Source organism: Taudactylus pleione, unplaced genomic scaffold (assembly GCF_031769625.1).
Source record: "Taudactylus pleione unplaced genomic scaffold, aTauple2 ptg000354l, whole genome shotgun sequence".
NCBI classification, from domain to species: Eukaryota; Metazoa; Chordata; class Amphibia; order Anura; family Myobatrachidae; genus Taudactylus; species Taudactylus pleione.
The window spans coordinates 1,725,635-1,748,409 of record NW_028284755.1 but is presented as its reverse complement, the minus strand read 5'-3'; the positions used below and the strand labels follow the sequence as shown (position 1 = coordinate 1,748,409).

Here is a 22,775-nt window from a genome sequence, read left to right as displayed (position 1 = left end):
TGAACGAGCGAACAAAACTTGCGGTCGTTTTTCGGAAAAATACGCCCCCTGGCCGCTCGCATCCTACGTCATGTTAGATTAATCGAGTACATCGAACAGCGTGTGAACTGCTCGCTATTCTTGTGGTTGGTTTTTGCTACCACAATCTTGCGAGCAGTTCTGGCTATAAAATAACCCAGTGACGTGGTCAATGACGCTCCTGTATTAATTATGCACACCCTTAAAACGCCCGTTTTGACCTTTAAGCACGCCTGCGTTTGGATCTCCACTCCCTATTTTCAAGCACCTTCCCCTGTTATCACCCACATACGCCTCCTCCTGTCACTCAAAATAGCAGGCATTCGCTGTTTAGCGAACAAACGAATTTCGTCCACACTGACTGGTTCGCGCATGCGTATAACGATCCGTACGCATGCGCAGTTGGGCAAACATCGCTCGGAGCGAACGAGCGGCCGCTTACGAGCGGCTCTGAATCAGGCCCCCAATGATTTTGTTACCAATGATTTTACGAACGATTTTATGAATGATTTTCTGTCAGATTATCTGTCAGATTATCTGTCAGATTTTTTACAGTGTACGTTCCCGATGGTCAGATAACGATATCTGACAACTGATGTGTTTGCAGTCAGACTTGGACGATTCCATTCATTTTAATGCAATCAAAAATCGTTCAAATCGTTCAAATCTTTGATAAAATCGTTCAAATCATTCATCTGACAGATCTGACAAATCTGACCGTGTGTATGCTCCATAAGACTTTACTTCAGGAGTTTGGACTTGTTAAAAAGATCGTTTCTGCTGAAACAGACTTTGGGGCGGATTCAGACCCGCTCGCTAGGATGCGATCGCACTTAGCTAGCCGATTTTTTTGCAATCTGCGCATGCGTATGCATCGCAGTGCACGTGAGCGTACCACTGCAAAAGACCGGGAAGCGCTCGCTCACCCAGCATAGACAGCCCAGTTGAATGAGTGACAGGAGAGGCCATTTGTGGGTGGTGACAGGGGCAGGCCACTAGAAAGTGGAGGTACGAACGCAGCCATGCCTAAGTGTTTCAACGTCATTTCAGAGGCGTGCATTATTAACAGGCAGCGTCTTAGTACACGTCACCTGGTTGTATTTCACACTGAAGTGATCGCAGTGCTTGCAGCAGGGTATAGTCAACCTCAAGCACTGCAGGCACATCCGATGGTGCTCGATGTACCAATGTTTTCATGCACTTCCAGGAGATGACATGCGCAAGTGGGTATCTTATGAATGGCTGGTGGGCGTCTACTTACGCAAAGTGATCGCTCGCCAAGATATAGTGGGCGTGCTAATGCCTTGCCGTGCGATCGACTGTCTTGCTTGGCGTGCGCTGAATTTGCATATGCTGGGAGTGAGCAAATGCATCTAGCAAGCGGGTTTGAATCAGCTCCTTTATCCAAAGGGACAGAGAGATTTTGGTTCTCCATTAAATCTATATACCATTTTACGTTACAGTTCATACATTTTGCTGTTGTTATGTATTTTAATGGGAATATTGGGGATTAAAAACATTTTACATCTGGAATGTAATGTAATACATTGTGATATTGATCTGTGACGTACAAGAAATATATATATATATATATATATATATATCTTAAATTAGTGTAGTACTTACCTTTAGGAGTCGACCGGACATCCTTACTGGAGCTTGTGAAAAAAAAGAAACAGGTGGTTTATTTGAATGTATGATTACATAATGCACAATTAGTAAACCGAATGTACCTACATCTCATACCATAAACATATAATATATAGTAATATTTGATATTAAGGCGTACCTAGGCTACCTCTCATATAATAGTTTAGGTGGAGGCACACAGTCAATTTTGAGGGAATATATATATAGTGACCCCGAGTAGAGTAAAGGCGGGTATCCACTAATAGATATACATACTAGAGCACGATTACGACATTCCAGTCGTGCTCTCGTCGTATATCTAGTGATGTCCTAGACTGAACGTTCACTCGTTCAGTCCAGGCACATCCCTCCATCCCCGCACATGCTGAACCTGATGAGATCGTCAGGTTGACCAGCATGTACGGGCGATGTCGGGTGTCGGAAGCGACCAGCTGACATGCGCATCGCTGGTCGCTTCCGACCAAAACATGCCCAATGCATGCGCCATTTACAAGCGATTGCACGATAACGACGTCGTTATCGTGCAATCGCTTGTTAAAATCGCCTAATGGATATCCCCCTTAAGGAAGGGTTCCACTGGCAAATTTGTGTGACTACAATATCATGCAATGTCAATTTTTGTAATCTTTGCAGAGCCCATTAACTCGGAACAAATAATTGTAATTCTAACTAAATAGGCTCCAATTTGATGTCTGACAAAATCTATTTATACCTATTCAGCAGCCAATCAGAAGAGGAAGAGCTCTATTTCTTCTCACATTTGATTTGGTGCTGTGTACAGATTGCAGGCTAGCTGAACAGCCCCTCCTTCACCCACAGGTATTAACAATTTAGTTTTGATTTTACATTTTGATTAAAAACAATCAGGTCTTAAAGTTAGATTTTTACAATTATTGGCAGTTTAAGAATTACCTAGTTACAATGTTTTCCAGTGAAGCACGTTAGATAATACAAGTCTATCCCTGTCTGATTATCTCAGATGGAATTCCTATAAATAGGTGTGGATTACTGTACACTGAGAAATAAAAGCACATGCAACATATTCTACTTGGCCTTAACTTTTCAGGTTATAAAAAAAGTAAAAGAAATATCCAAAGAATGAAACAGCATTACGTATTCATCTTTTAAATGGCATCGGGTTCTATGGGACAGTTCACATTGCATATACAGTAGTTTGCAGGAACCTATGACCTACAAATTGTATTTGTTCTAGGGATTAGGCTATGCCGCATAGCTAGAGGTTTTAGGGGTGAGCCTCTGGTCCTCTAATAAAGGCAGGGAGAGATTCTAAAATCACATCCATACCGATCTAATAGTGCTGCCCAGAGGCGTCCCTCCCTGTGGTGACACCAGGTGCGGACATGATTTTAGTGCCCGTGGCAGTGCAAAAAGGGGACATGGCTTTGTGGGTAGGAGCGTGGAATTGCAGGTAGGGGCGTGGCCTCACGGCCTGAACCCCCGTTTTATCACCCCCCGGAAACAGTCTGTGTGCAGTGCCGGCTCCCTCACTGCGTCAGGAGCCAAGTGCTGCACATAATGCTACAGTTGGCACTTTGGTGTCACCCCTCGGTGGGTGACACCCGGGTGCGGCCCGCATCCCCCTTGTGACGCCACTGGTGCTGCCGTTCATGCATCCGGTGACTCTAGCACACAGAGCTCACATACACGCCGAGTGGCAGCTGCATGCACTAGCACAATAGGATAGGAAAATTAATGCTCTATTGTAACCAAATGACTAAAGCAGTGACTCCCAAACTTTTTTTGATTTACGGCACCCTAGAGTATCAACATTGTTTTCACAGCACCCCTAAGCCAAAAGTTTGTTATTGAGAAATTCAGAAAAAAATTATTAAGTAAATTGTGTTTACCTGTCATTCTTGATTTTATTAACTATTTGGCCAATTCCGATGCATCAGGACGTCAAATCGTTAAAATTGTCCAGTGTGTATGCAGTACATCATGTAGTGCACGATCCTGTGGGGTCCTCACCTGCATTGCCTGATCTTTTGTACATGCAGGAAGATCAAGCGATGCGGTTAACGATCCCATGGAGCGATATGCGGCGGGGGCTGGCATATCAGGCGGTCGGGCACCGGATCGCTCAGTGCGTATGGACCGCCCAATATGTCGGCCCGTCAGCGCTGAGGTCATGAGTTGCATTGCTGAGTACACATTTAGTGTGTACCCAGCTTTAGGTTCAGTTATGTGTTGGGGGACAGGTTTGCGCATCTGTTTGTCCACATATTTACATTACATTGGCCATAAATAATTAGATTTTTTGCTGGACCACCAACCTGAGGCACCCCTGCAAGTGTCCTGAGGCACCCCAGGGAGCCGTAGCACACAGTTTCGGAACCACTGGACTAAAGTGATTCACCAGATGAGATAGTTTTGTTTATTATTACCATGTACCACAAAACCAAGCAAAGCTGTAAAAACAGTAGAAAGAATGTAACTAAAGGAAACAATTTGTATATCATATCAGATTGGTAAACCAGTCCGTGGGGTCATCTATATCAACCGCAAGAAACACCCTAACAGCCAGAACTTGCACACGGGCTGCAAACAAAAAGCCGCGAGTTTACAGTTACCGTATGGGTGGCATAAAGACACATTTACTCATGGGGTGAGCAGCTTCATAGCTAATTGAATCGAGCCCCATTCCTGAATAAACAAGGGATGAAACTTCTCTACAGTAAGTAGCAATCCTAATAAAAGCAGTTAGGTAATGTCTACTGAGGAGATGTTATGAGGAGATGTAATGCAGGATAAGAAGGTGAACAAATTACATGGAAGAATATGCAATTCAATTATTATTATTTACATCTCAGACCTCTTCTCCCTTTCCACTCCTGTCCACCTACTTTGCTCAATAAATGCACACCGCCTCTCCTGCCATCTGATTTCTTCCTCCCACTCCCGCCTCCAAGACTTTGCCCGTCCAGCTCCCTACCTCTGGAACTCTCCCCCTCTCCCTATTAGACTCTCCATCTACTGTATCTACAAATCTTCAATCAGGCTCTCAAGACCCACTACTTCATCATAGCCTTCCAGCTCTCATCCTAACCAGCTACTACATGCTCCTTCCTCCCTGTCTACTCATCTGTGTCACCCCGTCTATCTGCCCCTCCCCTTTAGAATGTAAGATCTCACAAACAGGGTCCTCTTCACTCATGAGCTTGTCTTTCCCTTACTATCATCTATCCTAACTTCCCACAGGGGCAAATAACACTTGGTTGCTTACACCCTGCTGCTGGTTGAGTGTTATGAATGCTAATGCAGCAATGTGTATAAACCATGCCATTGTCCTGCATTATTCTGTACTTTAAGTCACTGTTCTCTTGTTCGCTCATTTGTTTATATATTTTATAAGGTGCTGAGGAAGCCTTGTGGCTCCATATAAATACAGGATAATAATAACAACCCTGTGTGGTCTGTGTCAGCCAATAATCTGTAATATTAATTAGGGAAAGCTCTACCCCCAAGCAGCAAATTTTAAAGCTAAAAGGGAGGCTAGTTTTTTTCAGACAGAACCTAAACCTGCAATGGAAGTCATGGAAGATAGATAGGACAAAATGGATCAATAACCTACATAGAAGATCATTTTTGAGTAATAGGTGTAGATAATAAAATATCCCTTAACAGACACAGGTAAATCTTGTTGTCAGAGAAACCTGTAATCAATAAATGAAGGGCTTGGTGTGATTCATACTTGTGAGCCAAACAATCTAATGTCTTGTAAAGCAGGAAAGATGAGTGTGGTGAATTTAACTTGGAACACCAATCAATAAACTCAGAGAGCATTGATTTAGGCCATAGTGAAGCCTTGGGGCTTAAGGCAGGTCTGTGAGAAGCCTAGTAATGCTGCTACCCACATAGGCTGGGGTAGATGGTCAAACAGATCTGAAGACTCCTGAAAACAGGCCTTGGAAACAACAGAGGTATCTTGGAATCTAGCAATCATTTTCCCTATAGCAGTAGCAAGATCTCTCAGGGTCCTCTTGTGTTTTTTTCAAAGTTTTGGTAATTGAAGTCTGAATCATTGACAATTTCTCCTGGGGGGATGCTCAGGGAGAAAGAAGGGGCAAGCCTAAACCCCAAATATGGAATCTGGTGAGTTGAGAGCAAAATCAATTTGTGTGAATTGATTGTGGATCCTAGTTCTGTTAAAAGTGTCAGAGTCATATCTCTTTGATGAACTAATATCCTTTGATCTATATTCGGCAGAACTAAGTTGTTCAGATTAGTTCATCATTGAGCTGTTTTCTGACCTAGGCGCTTTCATCACCCTTGTAAATGTGTGTGGACTGTTGGGCTGGACTAACCACTGTTATAGCTGACCTTTCCAAAAGAAGCTAAGAATTCTCCTGTGATTTGGGTATTTTGGATAGAATGGAAAGCATCCTTCAAAACTATCTTTATGAAGAACCCGTTTAGATCTAGAAGATGTGGTAGGTGTTGTAAACCTCCTGAGTTTCCATAAGCAATTTACCGCTCTCACATTCAATACTGGTCTGAATAAACCATCAGACTTCCTTATAGGGAAAATATGACTGGTCCATTCCACCATTGTGAATGTGCAAGCTTTGTTTTGAACTGGCAAAGTTCTGTAATTAGAATGCAGTGTCTGTGAGGAATTCTTTTTTTCATGAGAAAATCTTTTTAATGGTAAGTTGAGGCCAAATTGAATTGACTTTACTAACTTCTGTACTTGTCTCTGGTAATCTGCTGCCATTTAGTGAGGAATTGTGGCAGAATTCCATGGGATGGTGGATTTATGAACAGTGTAGTGTCCTCTGGCAGAGGGGTTCATGGATGAGTGAGCTGTTCCTCTAGCTCCTGAGGCAACACCTCCTCTCTGAGGTCTTGAATAGCCTAAATGCACTTGGGGTGCACCTCTGGCTCTAAATGTATGACCCCTATATAGAATGGGATGCTTGCTAGGCTTATGTTTAAAATCCGCAAAAGACTTCATGGCCTTGTAATAGGACCGCATCCCAGTAATGAATTCTGGGCCTGTTGGCCATCTCTACCTATGAGTGTTGGTAATGTAATGGAAAGTCTGACTCACTATCAAGGTAGCTCTACTGATTGTCTTCAGTCTGATTTACATCAGTAATGCGTATTTAGAGGTCAGTAATGTTTCTAATGAACGTGGATCATATCCTTCTCAGCTTTGTCCAATACATACAGGAGATGACCAGCTACATCAGCAGTTTTGTACTGAATTTTCTTTAACATTGTATCAGTAGAGTCTTGCTAGTTCCTAACACCAATTAGAGCTTTAAGATCAGGGTCAATATCAGATGCAAAGAGGATGGGAACGTCATGCTAGCTTGTGTGACTTCTTAGCACCCATTCATCTTCCTTCAACGAGAAGCCATAAAAGCCAAATCCGCAAAAAGATAACCTGAGAAGTATCTTTTAAATACCAATCGGGAGACTAAAGTTTAGGATAAGGTGTTCTACCTGTCAGGGCTACCATTGCAATTTAACATTCAATGAGCCCGGCTTGTTTAGAAGAAGCTGCAGGTCTTTCAACCTTCTCAGACTCCCAGTCCACACTAGAATGTGGAGGTGGATGAAAATGAGATGGAGCTGTCCTAGACAGATGAAGAGGACATTCTTTAGACTGTGACTGTGAGTATCCAAATTGTGCTGGATACAGGCTGAGGAACCAAGACAGTTTTGCCTTGCCTCCAAGTGTCAGTTAATAAAGCTGCTTTGTCTGAACAAACATCCGTCTGAGAGATTTTATTAATTTCACAGGAGGGGCAGAGCTCGGTGGAAATGGACAGGTCTGGGGGAGGCGACACAATCACGTCATTGTAGATTATAGGCATTGTGGAGCAGGGGGTGGAGCCAGGATGACACAATTCAATGTGAGTCGCGTAATTGGCTGTCTGTGTCATCCACTTCACTGGGATTGTGGGCGGCGGCGGTCGGATGGCCCCAGCCCGCGGGAGACTTGTCCACCTTTCCAGGTGGCCGGGAGTGCCATACGATTTTCAGGAGCTTCCCAGCCATTCTGGGAGGGTAGGCAAGTATGGTCTGATTTTCACCTCAGAAACCTGGGGAGATTATACAGGGAATTTGCAGGTCTGTATGGAGGGGCGGGGCTAAAATGACATGGAGAGCCTGGCCCCACCTCCGAAGATGTCAGCTGCATCTCCTCTCTGAGCTTCTCCTGAAGAGGAATTAATTAAAGTCGGCAAGTATGTTATACCGTCATCCTTCACCCTGCTCTGAACATGTGGGATGTGTGCCAAAAGAGGCCTACAGGCTTCTGTAATTAACCAGCAAGATTAGCAGTCATGCTAATATTCTCAATTTTGTCAATTTATAATTCACTGAAGCAGACCAGGCCAGCAGCTTTCTGAACGGCCACAAACTACAGCACAGAATTGCCAGTGTGGCTCGCTGCAAGCTATATTTTGAGAATATATATTTTGAGAATATATATTTCGTATATAAAGGAATAAAAACTGTTTTTCCTTTTTTGTTGCATTTCTCTTATTAAGCAAAACAAGCTGTGCTTTATAATTTAGGCACTTACAGAACTAACACCATAATGACACTTGTTTGCTGCTCATTAGTACCATAGAGACAGAAAAACAAGCAAAGTAAGGAAGTAATAGGATTTACACTATTGTACATATTGTGTAGTGCATCATATCCAGTTATAATAATGTGAAAGCAGCTACTTACAAGAAGTCACAGCTCTTAAGGTAGAACTACCAGTCTCTTAGGACTTCCCCCATATGAGGCGGACTTAGGACTTCTATAATAAGAAATGCTTTCAGTTTGCAGTTTGTGGGAGGCTTGTTCTCAAGCAACAACAAACATGACGGTTTTGCCTGTTCTCTTGTATCTGGTGAGTTTACATGTTTTGAATAAACTGGATATAATGTGTGGTCATTGTTTAGCTACGGAACCAGTATGTTACTTAGCAGGGAGAATTAGGAAAGATAGAGCTGTACTTTATATCAAGAGCATATACGGTAATATAGAAGAGATACAGTATGTCAGGAAAGTCACTGTAACTATCACTGATATCATTTCCAGCTTTCTATACATTAGGAACGATTGGTCTGAAATAATACATAGGGATTTTTTATGGGGCTACGTCTAGAACATAAACTTAGTTATACTTGTATTGATATATATAAATGCACTGTCATGTTCTCTGCTGGTTTGGCTGACTGTAAAGTTTGTAAACTGTTCAGGAAACAACTTAAGTTTCAATATCATACAAATACTATATATGAAATAACTGGCAACAGCAAATCATACAGGGACCTATTTATTAATATGGCCCAGAAAGAAAGATTAACCATTGCTGCTTATTGTGTCAGTTAAAAAAAGAAGCAATTTCAGGCTGATTTATCAATAAAGAATTGCCTTTAACAGTGTCGGCAGTAGAAGTGTAAACATAGGATTAAGCAGCAAGCATGTCTCTACAGTTATACAGCTGACACTGTTAAAATGCTTTTTTTTTTTAATAGTGCCACCCGGCATTCTGTTGCAAAGTAAGGAAGTACTTATAATCATTATAAATGTTGATAAGCTGAATGCATCCCCTATCTGCTGCAGAGTTATTTTTTTGCCATTTTGTTTCCTTCAATACCCTCTTAATTTGGCCTCTTTTATTTGAATTGATCTGGCACTATTTTCTTCCTGAATAAGCCCATCACTTGTTTTTTTTTTTTTAAAAAGCCACCATTTTCTTTCTGAATATGCCACCTATTATATATATGATTATATATATTGATGATTTAACATGGGCTGGTAGTAGAGACACAGTATTAAAGATGGGACAATATTAGCAGTAGTGACACATTATAGCTTGGGATGGTAATAGTAGGGTGGGGATTGTTGTAGGGACACATGATGACATCTGGAAGAAGTATCAGTAGTAGGGACACATGACAACTGGAGGTGGTAGTAGGGATCAGAGCCGTAACTAGACTTTTTGGTGCCCTGTGCCAGAAAGAGCATTGGCGCCCCCCTCATTTTTCAAAGGGACATAATGCACCCAAAAAGGGCCATGGCTTTATGGGGAAGGGCCAGGGAAGAGATAGGAGAGGCCAGGAGATGCTGGGGATGAAATAAGAGGAAGCTACAAGTGAGAATGATAATAAACAGAAATTTGACAGGCCCAAACAGTACCCCCTGACCTGTGGTGCCCTGTGCGAAGGCACCGGCCGCAGTAGCCTAGCTACGGCCCTGGTAGGGACACATGACAGCTAGGGGTGGAAGTAATAGGGACAAATGACAGGGGGCGGAAGTAGTAGGAACACAGGACAGCTGGGGTGGTGGAAGTAGTAAGAGCACATGACAGCTGGGGGGGTGGAAGTAGTAAGGACACATGACTGCTGAGGGAAGTATCAGTAGTAAGGACACTGGACAGCTGGGGGGTGGAAGTAGTAAGGGCACATGACAGCTGGGGGAAGTATAAGTAGTAAGGACACTGGACAGCTGGGGGGGGGGTAGTAAGGGGACATGACAGCTGGGGGAAGTATCAGTAGTAAGGACACTGGAGAGCTGTGGGTGGTAGAAGTAGGCACATAACAGCTTGGGAGTGGTAGTAGTATAGGGACACATGACAGCTGGGAGTGATAGTAATAGGGGCATATGAAATCTTGGTGGAAATAAATAAAGTACGGACACATGACAGCTGAGGAAAGTATAGTAGTAGGGGCACATTGCAGCCGGTGTGGTAGTAGTACTGGCACATTGCAGCTGGTGTGGTAGTAGTAGGGGCACATTGCAGCTGGTGTGGTAGTAGTAGGGGCACATTGCAGCAGGTGTAGGGGCACATTGCAGCCGGTATGGTAGTAGGGGCACATTGCAGCCGGTGTGGTAGTAGTAGGGGCACATTGCAGCCGGGGGGTAGGGGCACATTGCAGCCGGTGTGGTAGTAGGGGCACATTGCAGCCGGTGTGGCAGTGGCACATTGCAGCCGGTGTGGTAGTAGTAGGGGCACATTACAGCCGGTGTGGTAGTAGTAGGGGCACATTGCAGCCAGTGTGGTAGTAGTAGGGGCACATGATAGCTGGTGGTGTTAGTAGTAGGGGCACATTAGAGCTGGGAGTGGTAGTGACACCAAAATAGCAGAGTTGATTTGCTAGTTTTGGTGTCACCCCCTCGTATGGCAGAGCTGTCACCCAGTGCGGCTCTCATCCCCTAGTGACGCCACTGAGTAGGGGCACATGACAGCTCAGTGGGAGTAGAAGTAGGGACACAGATGACAGCTGTGGGTAGTAGTATGGAGTCTATGGAAACGCACGGGAAAAAACAGGTGGATATTTAGAACATACCTGTAGCTCCCCTGTGAGCTGGGACAACTATTCTCAAGCAGATAACCATAATCTACTTCCACTACAATTCCTGTTTATATGCTTATACATTCATTAAAATCTCTAGTAAAAGCATGCAATTTTAAACCCTTAAGATTGCTCACAAAAACTGTATTTACTGTATTTGGGATAATGGCACCATTTTTAGGATGGCGTGGACTCTCTTGGATTAATGATAATCAAGGTCAAGCATCAGGTAATCTTGCAAACATTCCGTACCTGGATAAAGGGCAGATGAGGTGTTCACCATTAACATCTAAACTGTGTAATGGGGAATCATCAAGATAACTTGCTTTGTTTCCTACTTTATTCATACTTTAAATTAAAACTATTAGAATGAAACATATAAAAAATGTGTTATAATATAATATAAATTATTTATTCTCCAGTCAAATTGTTTCTACAGCTTTCAGATCTATTTTAAGGGCTATTATTGTACACTACTGATGGATACGCAAATCAACTGGAAACACCACCTGGTGTTACGATTAAAATAAAATAAATTAGTTAATAGGCTAAAATCATCTGTGGTCTGAATGCTGACTATGTTCAGTAGTACAGTCACTAGGATGCCTACAGATAGGGGCATAGCCAGAACGTTGTGGGTCCTATAGCAACATTTCAAAGGGGCTCCTGTCCCAATGTTTCTAGAGAGACACCTCTACGCATATTTGTACCCTAGTTGAATTTCTGAACCATAGTAATGTCCTAGTTAATGTTGTGCCCCATTGTAGTTCCCTGGTTTATTTTATTAACCATAGTAGTACTCTAGTTCACATTATGTCACATTGTAGGGCTGCTAGTACACATTATGCCACATAGAACCCCCAATTCATTACGACATAGTGTCCCCTGTACATATTATGCCCCATTACAGTGCCCCCTGTTCATATTATACCACACTATAGAGCCTCTAGTCAATATTGTGCCACATTACAAGTGTGCCAGAAAGTGGGCATGTATGGGTAGAGGTATTCAACATTAAGCCCTCCAGCTGCTGTGGAACTACACATCCCAGCATGCCATATCACGGCTTTGCTATTAGGGCATGTTACAACTATGACAGGGCATGCTGGGATGTGTAGTTGAACAGCAGCTGAAGGGCCGCATGTTGCATACCCCACGTCCAATGGCTTGTCCTGCACTAAAAATGAGTGGTGTCCCTGGAATGGCAGGTGCGCCATTCCTGTAGCCTGAGTGCCATACACATTCTGTTTTGTTTTATTTTTATTAATTTTAGTTTTCATTTACTAGAATACTATTTTAGTAAATAAAAAACTAAAAAATTTTTTTTCTGTATAGTGGGAACAGCCCAGACTGTCTTGTACTAGTGCTGGATGAACATGAAATCCAGGCACATTTTGCTGGACTCATGGTGTAATTAGACTGCATCACAGCCATTTTACATCTAGTGATATAACAGTCATCTGAAGATTGCTATGTTATGAAACCTTACTTACAGGAAATCCTTTATATGTACTGTGAGACTTTAGATGCTGTGTGAAACTCAGATGACATTGAAAACTTATTTTTTTTCCATCCTCCATTGAAAGAAATATTTAATTTATTTAGGGGTTAACACCATTTTTATATACAGTATATATTCGTCCCTCTTTGGTGAATGGGTGCTATTTCACACTGGAGTCCTGAAGGAGAGGGTGTGGGTGGGTATAGGGGCACTTTGTAAAAAAAAAAAACAAGCAGTGGTTACAGCACTCTGTGAGACAAAAACAAAACCGCCCTAGTAGTGCACTGCTGCACTGTGTTATTTGTTACTAAGAAAAGCCCACTGGGGAAATTTCTTTCTAAAAAAAGAAAAAGATTAGGAGCAGTGTGTTAAAGGGGCACTGTAGAGAGGCACTGTGTCCTGCCGCACATCAAATACTGTGAGGCGCATCAAATACTGACAAGTATGCCTTATTTCCAATATATTTAACTCTAATCAGTTCAATCAGTCTTTGACTTGTCAAAACATTATAAAACATTATATTATGACCACGGCTAGATTTCATATTAAGCCAGGAGTAGGGTAAAGGTGCCTACACGCTAGACGACTCGCAAACAATGCAATGTCATCAACGATTTGCCTTGAACTCCCCGGCAACTTTCAGGCACTCCCAGACATATGATATTGTGCTTTATACTGTGCAATCTGACCAACAACCTATCGTGCGCAAGCCTGCTGAGAGCCGCGGCGGGCCCGGGTAATAGGGAGCGTGGCCTAATCGTGGGAGGCGTGGTCACGCCCCCTTCCCAGAAAAAAAAAAGTTTTGCAGGCTGCGCGTTGGGGAGGGGGGCACTCTGAGCCCCCTCAGCCCTGCTCAAAACCAGGGGGGGCGTGATCAGTGTGATCGCTTCCCCCCACAGGCATAGGAGACTCCTGTGGCTGCTGCTCAGCTGCCACGAGCAGTCTCCACTGCAGCTCAGCACACGCTGTGTGCTGGGCTGCTGTGAGGGAGGGGGGGGGGCGGCGCTGGACCCGGTGCCCCGCCGGGCCCCTCTGGAAGCCCGGGCCCCGGTAATCTGTACCCGCTCTCCCCCCTCTCGGCGCCCCTGATCGTGCGTCCTTAACGACTTTCAATGCGTCCTTAGCAAGATTGCCAGATCTTACTGTTATGTAGGTAAGATCTGCTGATATGAGAAACAACTCGTGGGACCGCACATCAATATCGTTATCTTTCGTGGACACTAGACGATTTGCGCAAATTGTCGTTCCGATGTGTCGGAATTGGGCAAATCGTGTACAAAAAAATCGTCTGTGTAGGCATCTTAACCACTTGCCTGGTATGATCAAATTTTTCCGACCACACCAGGCAATGCTTTATCTGCTCTGGTCTCAATATTTTCGACCGGTCAGATACACAGTGAGAGCTGCTGCAGGAAGAGAATCTTCCCACAGCTGCTGATTTAAGACGGACCTTCCGGATATGTTCACACTGAACACGGGTCTGCCCTGGAATTTGGTGTGTATAAAAAAGGGATGCTTTTTTTTTTTTGTTCACATTAATAACATAATATAAAAATGAGCATTTTTAGAGGTTTTTTTTATTGAAAACCAATAAATTTAAGAAAATTATGAATATTTACAAAGTTTCGGTCTATACAAAGAGAAAAGTTTCACATAAAAAAGTTAAACATAAAATAAAACACCTATATTTGTTTGCTCCCCAGTCATGTGGTCTGAGTGCCTACAGTTTATGTCAGCTGCAGGTGCAAAGAACAGCCAATTACAATGTTTTCTAAAAACCTGAGTCTAAAAACCTGGGTTGGATGCATTCACACTAAAGCTACCCAGGTTTCACCCAGGAAAAACCCTGGTACAGAGCAGGGTCATGGACCTGGGACTTCAACCCAGGTCCTTTCTGTTCACACATAGCAAAAACCTGGGTTGATGCACGTTCATGGCCAAAAACCTGGGTTTTTGCTCTATGTCTGAAAGGGGTATGAAAGGGGAATAAGAGGCAGGTTTTTTCTGCACAGCACATATATTATCAATTAAAATAAAGAAGGCAAATGGTGGGAATTCTATTCTTCGCTACGGCAGAGATTATTCCATGTACAACGTTTGTGACTAGTGGATAGTTCAGGACTTCACTAACCTGTCCATAGGCCTCACTAGCTAATTCATGTGAATATCTGATATCTGAATATCCAGTAACTGGTGATTAGACTGGACAATCAGATTGATATGTGGCAACCCTAAAATCCTAAGGGGAACATGGCAATTAAATAATAATAATAATAATAATAATAATAATAAATAATAATTTTTGATAATTATAGTTATTGCAAATTGTCTCTGCTTGTGTAGCATATAGGTTTTCCAGCCTTTATATAGAGGTGACTACGGGTAGCTTCATTTTTCAAATGTAATTTCCTGTAGTCTTGTAGCTGTCGTCACTGTTCGTTTTCCCCTTTTTCCTCCATCTATCAGTAAGAAGTCTACACAATTTTAACAAACAGCACACAATTTTATTAATGAAATGCAGCAGAAACTGCCTATACTGTATATAATAAGCCATTCGTTTCAGAAAAGCCCATTTTCATCACTTTGTACTCTGCATTCCCTATTTAACTGGTGTTCTAGTAATAATGGATATACTGTACTACACATACAGTATAATATTGATTGTTTTTCTCTTTTACAGGTACTGTTGGGATCTAACTATGTGCTGCCTCTCACAAATCATTATGATTCCTCAGACATAAATGTGAAGAAGAAAATTGCATTATTCCACAAGTTATGGAAGAGACAATTAAATTGTCCATCTGATGAGTACTTAGCAGATAAACACTGCTGCAAAAATTGTATGGAAGGTAAGGTGAACAAGTCAGACATTATATGTGAACCTTTGTTGTACTAGGCTGAGAGGGCCTTCTTTAGATCAGACAAATATCCATTTAAGCTGGGTACACACTTTTGCGATTGCAGGCTGATCGGGTAAAACTGTCCCTAGTGTGACCCCCTGTCAGCCGCATACACACTGTGCAGACATAGCACAGTGTTTACGGGCTTCTATAGGATGGGGAGGTCAAACCGACGGATATTAAACTGTACATAAGATGTGACCTCCCGATCCCGACCGTTGCAGGGGCGTTAATAGCCGTTTATCGGCTAACGCTCCTGCATCGGGACAGGGTACACACCTATACAATCCAACGGCCGTTCTCTCGATATTGGATGAACGGCCCTATGATTGTATATATAGGTGTGTACCCAGCTTTAGACAATGAAAAAATGGGTTGTGCTGAGCTACACATAGATCTAAGACTCACATTCATAATTACAGTTAAACGTGTCTTGTAGTTGCTGGCCCTGGCTCCTGCAGAGGCAGTTCAGTGATATTCACATGTGAGTAAAATACAGTAAGGCTGTGCACATATTAGTGCCCCTTAGAGAATTGAGCCCTATTTTGAGTTGTTAGTATATTTGTAGGAGGTATATTATTGAGTGCAAGATTACGTGTTGATGACAATGACTTGATTATTCGTCTTTGTTATAATAAGTCAATATATATTACAGGTTGAGTCTCCCATATCCAAAAAGCTTGGGACCAGGGTTACTTTGGATATCGGAATATTCCATATTTTGGAATATTTGCATACCATAATGAAATGTCTTGGGAATGGGACCCAAATCTAAACACAGAATGTATTTATGTTCTATATACACCTTATACACACAGCCTGCAGGTCATTTTATACAACATTTTTATTAATTTTGTGCATCAAAAAAAGTTTGTGTTCATACATGAAATTAATTTATGTTTCATATACACTTTATACACACAGCCTGAAGGTTATTTTATACTGTATTTTAATAATTTTGTGCTTTAAACTAGGGATGTGCAGGCTCGGATAGGTTCGAGTTTGCACGTGGAGTTCGGATTTTTCCCTCCAAAAAAACGGAACTCAGAACGAGGCAAAACGTCATCTTACATGGACGAACATCATCATTCCTGGTCTTTTGTCCAGGAATGATGATGTTCGTCCATGTAAGATGACGTTTTGCCTCGTTCTGAGTTCCGTTTTTTTGGAGGGAAAAATCCGAACTCCACGTGCAAACTCGAACCTATCCGAGCCTGCACATCCCTACTTTAAACAAAGTTTGTGTACATTGAACCATCAGAAAGCAAGGTTTCACTTTCTCTGTCATGCTAAAAATATTCCGTATTTCGGAATGTTCCGTATTTCAGAATATTTGGATATGGGAGACTCAACCTCTATATACCTCTCCTGGGCACACACACCAAAATCCATAACAATTCCCAGCCTGTACTGGGCACCACAACAGCAGGGAGTCAAGAGCATTTCATTTCCTTGCTAAAGTGAAAGTGGAAGCCAGCATCCAATTGATAGGTGGGAACAGTAACGGTATAGCAGAAAAAGCGTCAGCGTTCCCCCTGTCATACTGAGATCCAGCAGCAGCCTGCACAGCACAGGGCTGGACCTCTATGCAGGAGAGTGCCAGCACAAAAATAAAACTATTGAGACTTGTTGTCCCAGCATCCCTGTGCAGCTATCGACCCAAGACCCTGGATTGTCACCCTAATGGTCCCAGTATAACAGGAAATTAAAAAAAAGACCAATAGACAAAATAAAGATCATTTAAATATAACCCCAAAACTGATGCTATAAGGCAAAAGCCCTGCACGGCTTCCCAAAGTGCCAAAGGCAACAAACCCAAAAGTGAGCAGGTTGGAGCTGGAAATGGATCGATACCGAAAACTGTATCTGAAATTGAGTCCTAATGTGATAATAACAGCTTATGAATCACAAATATATATTTTTAAATTTCAGCATTAAAATGCCATTAAAATAAATCTAATACAAATCCATCAATTGCATGCAAAAGTTAATCTTTGCCCAGAAATAATGTAACAATGTATTCACTGGCCTGTATTGTTGCAACATTGTAAAACTGACATAGCGCCTGCTTCAGAGGTAGACACTAATACGTACGCAGCCGCGCATTCCCACGCTCGCAGCTGTAAAAATATGCTAATGTTAGCAAATATTACCAGAGCATAAAGACGCTCACCACTGCCTACATACTTGCATGTGCGATCGCATGCACACATAAATATTGGTAACATCGAGGGACATCGGCGGCCATTTTACCCTTGCGGAAGGTCTGACCTACCGCAGCCTAGGGAGCTCTTCTGCCACGCAGGGCTGCGTATGCACTTGCAGTGGCTAATTTATGCACGCCCATGTAACGGCGTTCAAATGCCAAGGCATGCCTGTGTTTCCTTAACCACCCCCCGTCAACACCCCCAAATGGTCACTTCCTGTCAATCAATCTGCAATGGGCCTTCGTGGTCTGCGGCCTCGCATGGCGATCGCTATGGGATCGCACAGCTGTCTTCATGTACGCGGACTGCGATGCATACGCATGCAAAATGGCAAACAATCGCTCAGTCTGCGTGTGAATTGCAATAGCATCCACCTCTGAATCAGGCCCATAATTCAGTATAATGGAAACATGGTCGCTAATGTAGTATAAATAGGTATGTAATACAGTGACATGGACAAGGGTTGTATTTTATAAAAGTGAAAATAGACTCCCTGAAATGCCCTTGTATTCTGCTGAGGAATAAAAAAAGAAACATAAAGTAAGACGCAACAGGTCTGCTTATAGATCCACCACTGAATGCTTAAACAGAATTAAAACTTTAGCAAACTGTTTCCCATGCTCTAGCCAATCACAAACGACTATGGCAAAAAGCTTGTGATGGATTGAGTCTACTGGTCATCGATGACACAAGTCATTCTGTGTCTGGACTTAGAATGAAGCAGCATTTTACTGTACTATACAATGGAATACAACTTTTCCTTGGGGGACTACAATGAGACTAAATAAGATTTTATTTGACAATAAGGTGGAAAAGTAAGGTGTTCTAGGGAGTCTTTTATTTCAATTAAAAAAAATTATGTATACATGGATATCCTTAAAACCTGGGGTATATTTACTAAAGTTCGATTAAAGATTCATATTTATGAATCACTGAAATCTCCTGAGATTGAATTGAACTTGAACAGCAAAATCCCTCTGTAAATCTCAAATTTACTAAGAATGGATTTTGCTTTCGATTTTCAACTCAAATTCGATCTGGTTTCAGGTTAAGGGATTTGCTGTTCGATTTTGCATGTCCATGTCCAAATCGAACAACAAATCCCACTCCAAAATGAACTTCAAAGCCCCAAATGAATAGAACTGCTTGATGCTTTAACTTTCAGCATGAGCAGTTCGTTTTCACAGAGATACATGCATACATCAGTGACATGACTGCATGTATCTTATTGTAACAAGCTTGGAAAGAGTTACTGTTTTTAAAAAAAATAATGAGGGGTCCTCCCCCTAAATACACAACTAGCCCCGGACTTTTCATAGCCAGTCCTGGTTGTGTAAGTACAGGTAAAAAATTGCGTAGGGTTCCACTGTACTAATCACAACCAGCACTGGACTCAGATCCTGTACTGGTTCTGGAATTGCAGGGGGAAAAAATGCATAGGGTCCCCCTGTAATCTACAGAACCAGCACCGGACCTTTTCTAGCAGGGGGCTGATGCCACAGCCATGGGAGCCCTTTCACCGGCCCCTCAGCTGCAGCATCAGCCCTGACCGCTAGTCAGCCCAGGCCAGGGATCCCTGGGGAGTTGAGGACCACCCCAATAAAGGGGCCCCCCTTTCCATGGCACCCCTAGCCTAGGCTGATGTATGCATGTAGCTGTGTCAAATGGAAATGAATGTATGAAGTTCATGTGGGGATTTACTGTTCGAGTTTGAGATCGTTTTTCATTCGATTTACAAATCGAATGTTAGTAAATGAAGGGATCCAATTGTTCTCTATGTGAAAACATCAATGTTTTTCAGAAATTAATCTTTCTAATCGATTTGACATTTGATTTGGGCTTTAGTAAATCCTTTCATTAAAAAAATCGAACCGAAATCGAATGCAAAAATCGAACAGAAAACAAAATCGAACTTTAGTAAATTTATCCTCTGGACTGTAATGGCATAGATTGGGAACCTCTGCTATATATTATGGGGAGGCCATGTTCCACTGATCAACAAAAGATACAGCAGTCATCATTATCACTTGCTGTCTAGTGCCATGAAATAGATTTGCCCAAGAAAGGAGTTGGTGCTGGTTACTACCATATACTTTTTCCAGACACATCTATATAATAGGCACAAGATAATAATGATGACTGACGTATCCTTGCGCCAGACTATTGTTGTGCATATCTTATGGGTCAGAGGTTCCCAAACTCCGCCATTACAATCCAGGTTTTAAGGATATCCATACTTGAACAGAGGTGACTTATTTAGTACCTCAGTCAAATTGATTTAACCATCTGGACTCAAACATGTATATCCTTAAAACCTGGACTGTAATGGCGGAGTTTTGGAAACTCTGTCCTAGGTACATCTTTACAGCCATTTCTAAATGAGTCCCATATACTGTACCTGGCCTGGAGGCAATTTATGTCATCCTGCTGTAATTGTCAATGTTGAGCAACAATTCCAGCTAATGTAAATAATTTATCTGCAGCACAGCCAGTGAATCCGTACATAACACGTATCTATACTTGGGAAAACTTGAGGGTTGTGGTTGAGAAGTAAAGACTTATACTGACACCTAACGGACAGTCTATGTAATAGCTTTTCTGACAACTGTTACTCCTTTGTTACTTTGGCAGGAACATATGCACAGTCTGACTGTGATACGGACCATGGTTATTCAGACTGCAAAGCTTGCACTGAAGGGGAGAATTACACGGATAAAAAGAATGGTTATCCACACTGCCTAAGATGCCACAGTTGTGACTCTATGTCAGGTAGGGAAAACACGGATTAGTGAATGTTTAGCTTCTGTGTAGAGATGAGCAAAGTTGCAGCAAAATATTCCGTGAATCATTATGTTTCAGTGGTGCAAAAAGGCAGAAAATACAATATTTCAGTTCCGCTTTTCTTTGCCACAATGTGGGGGAGTGGTATCAAGCCTTCTAATGAGTACAACTGCAGAGAATGCCCAGCATTGACCAATCATCTTCTAACTGTCATTTTATAGGACGTACTAGATTGGTTGCTATGGGCATATTCTCCACTTGTCCTCTTTAGAACATTTGATATCTCCCCCCATATCCCTATATTCCACAATTCTTACTAGATTCTAGATTCCGGTTGCTACATAAACGGAGGGGGGAATCCAAAGCTACATGTTCAAGGCCAGATTATGCTGGAGAAATATGGGAAACTCAGGCTTCAAATGATGGGAAAATGCTGTGGAACAGTTTTTGAAATGAATGGGCCTATTTACTAAAGTGAACAGAGTTAAAGTCCCAACCAATCAGCTCCTAATTTCCATGTCACAGGCATGGAAAATGTCAGGAGCTGACTAGTTGGAACTTTATCTCTGTTCGCTTTATCTCCATTCAAGGCTTAGTAAATAGAACCATAAGCTATTTTATAGTTTATTTCCAGAGTCGTAACTGAGGGGGAAATGTATTAAACCTTCTAAAGAGTGGAGAAGTTACCCTTAGCAACCAATCAACCTATAGCTACTGTAGCATTTATCAAGTAATGTACATTCTATAAAAAGATAAGTAGAATCCGATTGGTTGTCACGCCACCTGGAGTTTCACCTTGCACGTGGCCTGACTATGTAAGCAGGGACATTTATAGTATTTAAAGTATGAAGATGACTTCGCCTCCACCTGCTTACTCCCACTTTCATTTCTTTAAACGGGTTTTCCATCTTTGTTCAACCCATACAATTTAGCCACAGACTCCCACAACACCTGTGTAGTCCATCAGTGGAAATCCCCCATAAAATCGCCACTGTCACCTACAGTTGACTGCAAGGCTACAGCATCAGGGTGAGGAGAGCACTGTCAGACAGGGGTTATCTGAACTCATCTTCAACTAGCTAGGATAGGGTTTATGATATTTTATTACTCTGCACCTGATTGCAACTCTTGTCCAGGTATCTGCTCCTTACAGGGCATATGTTGCATACATGATCAATTAAATTGAGTATGAGGAGTCATTATTGGTTTTGACTGCAACTGTCACAAATGTGAAGCATGCTGCACATGGTAACTGGTGTAGGAAAGAGCACATCTAACCATTAACAAATTCATATAGTTAATATCTTTCCATTATACTGTATCAGGCTACATCATTCCACCCACCAAGTGGGAGACAAAAAGGGGGACCATTTGCGTGTGCCAGAAAAATGGGCATGGCCTCACGTCACACCCATCCATTCATCCCCGAGCTGCTGGGTGCCCCCAGACTCTCCCACGCACTGTTTATGTCAGGGCCGGACTGCCCAGATGGGCCATTCCAGCGTCAAACCATGGCCTAGCAGCTCCACCTCCTGGCGCTCTGCTCAGCAAGGAGCACTGAAAGACAGGGGGTGTGCCGCAAGACCAGGCTCCCGTTACTCACGGTCACGCCCCTTTTGCAGGCGCGCGCACAGGGGGAATGCCAGGGCTGCTTAGCAGCCCCAGTCCGTCCCTGGTTTATATGCTATACACATGTGCACGGTCTCTCATCACCCGCTGGTCTGCTTTGCAGAGCAGCAATTCAATAGTGTTCCCAATGCCCCAGCTCTGGGACACCGCAGCCCGTGGGTGGGACTGTCTCACCCAAAGTGGGACTGCTGCGGGGGCATGATACATTCAGAACATACAAATGTGGATTTTGCATTTATCACTTACTCACAACCTGGCACATGCACTACTTTCCGCATCTTGAGATGCGTTCGGATCAGCATATACACATATCTGCTTCATATTTTTCTAACACAATTTAAAGCCTTTACATATCAAAGCCGTGTAGTTGTTTTAGGATCTTTACACACTGGTGACAAAAATCATGTTTCTCCTATTGTTTTTTTTCTTTTATAACTAGTAAAAGCACATCACTGGGTATGGCAATATGATGCATTGATTCCAGTGACCCCATACAGTACCCCCTTGCACTTAAGCTTGTGGTCAGGAGCGTTTAGGGTGCAGCTGTGGGTTTTTTGGACTCTGTCTCCTTTGTTCAGTTGTAGTCACTGGAGGTGAATGCATTGAGGTCAGTGGAGTAATCTCATTGACCCACATATGCCGCAAATGTAAGCAATGGTTTGCGAAAGCATGTCATATGCAAACACATTTGTCACTGGCATCTTCCCAGCACCAGAGGGTGATCAGCATTACAGCGAAACCAGCTGTCTGTATTTATATGAAT

At 42.6% G+C, this 22,775-nt stretch overlaps 1 protein-coding gene across 1 annotated transcript in view; it reads left to right on the top strand.

Moving 5' to 3' along the window:
• Nucleotides 1-8,474: 8,474 nt before the first annotated feature.
• Nucleotides 8,475-22,775, top strand: part of FAS (Fas cell surface death receptor) — a 61,437-nt gene continuing 47,136 nt past the window's right edge. The window contains exons 1-3 of the mRNA XM_088444332.1: nucleotides 8,475-8,542; nucleotides 15,176-15,344; nucleotides 20,234-20,371. Of these exons, the coding sequence (XP_088300458.1) occupies nucleotides 8,513-8,542; nucleotides 15,176-15,344; nucleotides 20,234-20,371 (337 nt within the window). The 5' untranslated portion in view covers nucleotides 8,475-8,512. The remainder of the gene's footprint in view (nucleotides 8,543-15,175; nucleotides 15,345-20,233; nucleotides 20,372-22,775) is intronic.